At 44.8% G+C, this 6,000-nt stretch overlaps 1 protein-coding gene across 1 annotated transcript in view; it reads right to left on the bottom strand.

Moving 5' to 3' along the window:
* Positions 1-6,000, bottom strand: part of Cap2 (cyclase associated actin cytoskeleton regulatory protein 2) — a 150,387-nt gene that overhangs the window by 126,733 nt on the left and 17,654 nt on the right. The window contains exon 2 of the mRNA XM_021215444.2: positions 1,505-1,626. Coding sequence (XP_021071103.1) covers positions 1,505-1,625 — 121 coding nt within the window. The 5' untranslated portion in view covers position 1,626. The remainder of the gene's footprint in view (positions 1-1,504; positions 1,627-6,000) is intronic.

The following is a 6,000-nucleotide window of genomic DNA, read 5'->3' as shown; positions in this document are numbered from 1 at the left end:
TCCTCTCCTCTCCTCTCCTCTCCTCTCCTCTTCTCTTCTCTTCTCTTCTGTCGGAGTTTTTTGTTTTGTTTTGTTTTTTGTTTTAATCTTGGCAGAGTCTCATGTAACCCAGGCTGACCTCAAGTTAGATATTGTGGTCGTTTGAATAGGTATGGCCCCATAGATTCGTGTGTTTGAAAGCTTAGCCATAGGAAGTGGCACTATTAGGAGATGTGGTCTTATTGGAGGAGGTGGCCTTGTTGGAGGAAGGCTTTGAGGACTCCTGTGCTCAGGTTCTACCCAATGTGGAATCTGGTCTCCTCCTGGCAGCCTTCAGATCAAGATGTAGAACTCTTGGCTCCTCCAGCACCATGTCTGTCTGGACACTTTGATGTTCCTTGCTTCCTACCATGATGATAATGGACTGAGCCTCTGAAACTGTAAGCCAGCTCCCAATTAAATGCTTTCCTTTATAAGAGTTGTCTTGGTGTATCTTTATACACACACACACAAAAACCCCAAAAAACCAAAACAAACAAAAAAAAACAAAAACAAAAAACCCAAAAAAACAAACAAACAAAAAAAGAATGAACAAACAAACTAAGATCTGTAGTTGAAGCTGGCCTTGAACTCCTGATCACCTTGTCTACCTTCTGAGTGTTGAGATTAAGGTATGTATCAGCCACTCCTGGCTTAAAGAAAATTATTAGCTTTTAATTTTTGATCCTACAAATTTTGAAAAAAAATATTTTTTTTAATGTATGCATGCATGTGTGCATAATGTGTGTGTAGGCTACCTATGCACCCGTACACAGATGGCAATCCGAGGGGGACTCTGTGGAGCCAGTTCTCTTTTTCCACCTTTACGTGGGTTCTGGGGAATCAAACTCAGGTCACCAGGTTTGTGTGTCAAGAACCTTTACCCACTGAGTCATCTCTCCAACCCAAAAGCTCTTTTCAAAAAGCACCCTGGGTTCCGCCCTCAGCACTTGTACGCACCCCGAGAAGCCTACTAGTTAGGGATGCTCAGAGGTCAGATTACATGTTCTGGCCATGACTTTGCTAGTCCAAGCTGCAGTGGTCAAATGCAGTGACTCGTCCTTAGAGCGAACATCTACAGTACCTAATCCCTTTCAGTACCTTCTAATCAAGCACACTCATCCTATCTTTGATAATTCCTTCAACGATAAGGTTACACATATAAAACAGAAGAACACCTCTTTGGTTGTGGACTGCATTCTTGGGAGGCACAGATGCCGATCATTTTTGTGGACGTGGGCTTGCAGCTTCAAAAGTTTGCTTTGGAAGCTGGTTTATAAAACCTGCATGTCTTTGTGGGAGAAAGAAAACGAATCCCTTCATTTCCTTTCCCCAGGACTGCTTGCCTCTGGTTAAGGTGGTGATCACACCCAGAGGAAGGAGAAGGGGTTTGAAGGAAGTGGGAGTCAGATTTTGGAAAACATGTTGAAGGCGGGGCTAAGTGAACTGCGCAAAGACCAGTAATGACATCAGGAGGTGGCCCTACCTCCATTGACACCATTCACTTCCCCGCAGCCTCCAGGAGGTCCGTCTAGCCCTGCAGAAAGCTGCTCCAGCCGGCTGACTGCACGTTCCAGCCTCTCCATCAGTCCTGCCATGTCCGCCATTCTAGAAAGACACAGACCGAGATTATGTGAGATTATTAATCCTCGTTCACCTCACTGTATGAAATTGTAAGTCTCTAGAATTGTATATCATCCAGCAGACAGGGAGATACCATTCCCTCTGGGTATTATTTATTACCAGTCTACTATCAGTGTTTCTGTGGTGAAATTATCTTACGTTATAATGATTCAGTTGTGGAGGTTTTCATTTAAAACATTAAAGGCGGTTACTCCCCTTGTGGAGGCTGCTGGTTACATCTAGGCATATGTTAGTATTGGCCGGGCTGGCTTTTGGAGGTTGGATCTTAAATTATCTGTTACTCAGGCTAGAATAGAGATGGAAGCTGATCAAGGCATTGGGGATGAAGGAGGGATCACACCCCATCATTTTCTGTTTCCAAACACATATTTATCCAACTGTGTAGGTCCCATGACTAGTCCTGGACCTTACACACAGTACTCTGTGAACTGAATCCAGTTAACTTATTACTGGCTGTGAGCTGTATCTCTACTTCTTTATGACTACCTTCAGTGGAAATCAGTCTGCGGCCCCAGAGAGAATAAAGCATGCCAGCTTTAGCCTGAGCCTGTGGTTTCTTCCACTCTTAGGAACTTTCCCAAGCATCGTGGTGAGCAAGGGGAGGGGCGGCATGCTTCCAAAAATCACAGACACAACTGCCCCGGAGCACGGATGAGCCGTGTCACCCTGGGATGTGTGAACATTTCAGAGTTTCCCGGGAAGCCTGGAGACCGTGCGTCTCTGTATTTCTCAGTTTAAATACGATGATCAGGTCACCACGGTTTCCAAACCCAAGGTTAACCACATCTAACTGCATGCCTGGCTTTGTACTTCAGCAGCCAAATATCAGTAGTCAGAGATGGACGCAGAACTTGTGGTCTATTTTGGAAACCCATCGCTCTGGAAGCTGCCACCAGCAGCTCTCTCAAAATATGGAACAGGGCTCTCTGCACGGCTGAATCCAGCATCTAATCCCAAGGGGTTGCAAAATTAGAAGTTACTCAGCTATTCTTTTCCTCTTCACGTCAGAGCTTCTGATTCCATTGCAGTTGAAGGGGGTGGGGGGTAGGGTGGGAAGGAAGGAGGGGTTTAATTGAATCCTTTACATAATCTTCTTGCAGGGGAACTGGGTATCTCTTAGGTGGGCGAGGGCCGTTTGAGAAATGATGAAAGACCCTCCGATCTTTTAATAGCTGCCCATCTGTTCAGTTATCTCGATTCCCTGTTAGTCAGCTTGCCAAACATTACCACCATGGACCTAAGTCTCCGATAGCAGGGATATATATCTGCTCTGTTAGTCAGCTTCCCAAACCACCTCTGGCTCTCCTCCATCAGGACAAGCTGTTTTGGGAGAGCCTGTTAAATTTCACACTTGGGACTGCCTTCCCAGCCTGGGGCTTTTAATCAGACTCCTCAACTGGTTCCAATCTCAAGCTATCTAACAGTGAGTGTCACGCATGATGAAAGACAGCAGGGCTCAGCCTATCAATCTGCGGGGCGAGGCAGATTGCTGTGGAATGCCACTCAGATGCCACTTCATGTAAAATCAGAAAGTCTTGTCACAGCCGAAAAACGAGACCAAAACAGGTCACTTAGAGGAGGCTGGAAGGATACCTCTAGGTTGAAAATTTAGGAGCGCTCTGTAAGAGACAAAAGAAAGGAGACACTGGGATCCACACTAGTTTGCCCAGGGTGACCGATGAGGTCTGAGGTAGCAATGGCCTCTTACTCAAACTTTCTAAGTCTCTCCACATTTGACCTCAGCTGCTGTGCAGACTTGCAAAGACTAAGCACAGCCACAGATTCTCCGCATTCCAGCCCATTTGCCTTGGCATTTCAAAACGCACTTAGCCAACTTTTGACAGGAGCTGGGCATGAAGAAGGAGGCTGAGGAGAGGCAGAGAGTTGCCACGGCAGATGGGAACACGAGGGTCTGGTGAGGAATGGGTCTGAGCAAGAGAGACAGATGGAAGCGTTTGGACAGGAGGCCAGTGGGACAGGGTGAGGGGGCAAGTAAGCTGTGACAGACAGGCTAAGAATTAGAGGTGGAACAGGAGGCCAGGTTTACAAAGGAAGACTCAAGAGTCTTGGGTCGGATGGGGTAGCTCAAACATGGCTCTCCAAAATTCTAGCCACTCTGTCCCTGTAGAAGAGACCCTATAGGTGAGTCCCGACTGCCTATAGCTCATCAGACCAGAGGAAAACATGGTCACATTCTTACATTTTACACTTTTAAAGTTTTAAAAATTAAATTAATTACCATTTATGGATGTTTTGCCTGCATGTATGTCCATGTACCATGTGCATGACTGATGCCCACAGAGGCTAGAAGAAGTCATTGGGTCTCCTAGGACTGGAGTTACAGACAATTCTGAATTGCCATGGAAGTGCGGAGTTTCGAACTCAAGCCCTCTGGAAGGGCGGCCAGTGCTCTTAACCATTGAGCTGACGTTCCATCCTCTTGAGGGGTTGTTTTAAGAAACTGTATTTGAGAGTAATTTATTTCTTAAAACAAAAACAAACAAAACGGATCCTCAATAGGTTGGCCAGGGATTCTTCATGTAGACCAGACTGATCTTCAACGAGCCCCATAGCCAAGGCTAGCTTTGATCGGCTGATGCTCCACCTCCTGAAGTTATTACAAATACACACCACTTTGCCCACACTTGAGATTGATCTTAATTCTTTGTGCATGAGTTTCTGAAGTATCTCTTGAGGTTAATTATAATGGGAAACCCACCTTAATGTGTCATTACTTTTCTTATTTAAAATCCCCCCTTTACTTTTTCTTTACCATTCTCCATTTTTCTCTTTTAGATGACATAGTACAGTTACAGAACACAGTATGGGAAAACTCAGTATTATGTCATGATTGAGTTGGGATGGTCAGCATTTCCATCCACTTATACACAGCAACGGTGTGCATGTGTGTGTGTGAGTGTGTGTGTGTGTGTGTGTGTGTGTCTTCAAGCTCCCCTCTTGGTTCTTTATTAATTATATAACATGTTGTGGTACTGTACAGTTACTGTGTTACAGAACACTGAACCTTACTGTTCTTCATTCATGTCCGTACCCATCATACCACCACTCCCTTTCCCTCCCCCACTTTCTTTAGCTTCTAATCACCAACATTCAGCTCTCTCCTTCTTGGAGATTAATATGTTTAGCTCCCACATGGGTCTGAGAACATGGGGGTTCATCTTGGGGGTGTCTGGATTATTTCACTTAAGTTCTTCCTATTTCATCCATTTAGGCACAGGCGGGTGCTGGGACTTTATTCCTTGAATGGCTGAGTGATATTCTTTGAGTACACGCCTACTCCTCCCGTTCTTCATTCAGTCACCTGTAAATATGCGCCTTTGCTGATTCCGTATCTCGCCATGATTTTTCCTTTTGTAAAGTTTAACGTTTGCCTTTACCAAAAGGGCTTCTTGTGAAGTATGTACTGCATACTGTTTAGACCACATTAGACGTATCCACGTCTTCAAATACTCATTTCATCATGGCAGAAACCCTATTTTTTCTTCCACCTTTCTGCAAAACTTAGCATGCAGTTCTTAGAAAACCATAACCTTTCCTGCTTATATCTTTTCATTTGGAGAGATGATCATTTTCAACCTCCCTGGCCAATTTTTTTCGGACAATTACCTCTTCATCTCCATGTAATATGATTTTATCTACGTCTTCTCTGGTTTTCTTCCATTTTTAAGGCACGATCCATTGAGTCCCACCAGGGCACGCCTGTATGTTAAATGGTCTCACTATTTAATCCAGGCTTGCCTCACGCTCAAACGTAGTCCAAGATGGCTTTGGATTCTCAATCTTCTTGTATCTCTACTTCCCCAGCACTGGGATTACAGGTGCGTATTAGCCTTTCATGCCTACACAGCTCCCCATATCTCATCTTTTTAATGTCGTGCTGCCACAGTTCTTGGAGAGTCACATCTGATTCCTCAGGGCCACTCTGATTATCTGCTGGCCCTTCTCGTTTCCTAAAGCTATTGTTAACAGCGTCTTGGTTTTTCTTTCTTTCTTTTTTTCGCCTCTTTTCTTTTCTCGCCCTATCCCTTTCTTCCCTTTCCTTTTTGTTTCTTTGTCTTTTGAGACAAGAGTCTTGTTATATAGCTCAGGCTACCCTCAAACTTCTGATCCTCCTACTTAGTTTCCTGAGAACTGAGTTTATAGGTATGTGCCACCACACCTGGTCTAGCTCTTGGCATTGTAGGAGCTGTAAAATGACCCATCTTTCCCCTCCTCTTCCAGCTGTGTGAGTCTCCACTCAGCAGAGCCCAGCACAATGGACAGTTTCCTTGTATTTCTTCCACTGTGGGTCCTTCTCTCATCCAAACAGTTGTTCTA

Source organism: Mus pahari, chromosome 16, assembly GCF_900095145.1.
Source record: "Mus pahari chromosome 16, PAHARI_EIJ_v1.1, whole genome shotgun sequence".
NCBI lineage: Eukaryota > Metazoa > Chordata > Mammalia > Rodentia > Muridae > Mus > Mus pahari.
The sequence above is the reverse complement of the archived record's forward strand: the minus strand, read 5'-3'. Positions and strand labels throughout refer to the sequence as shown.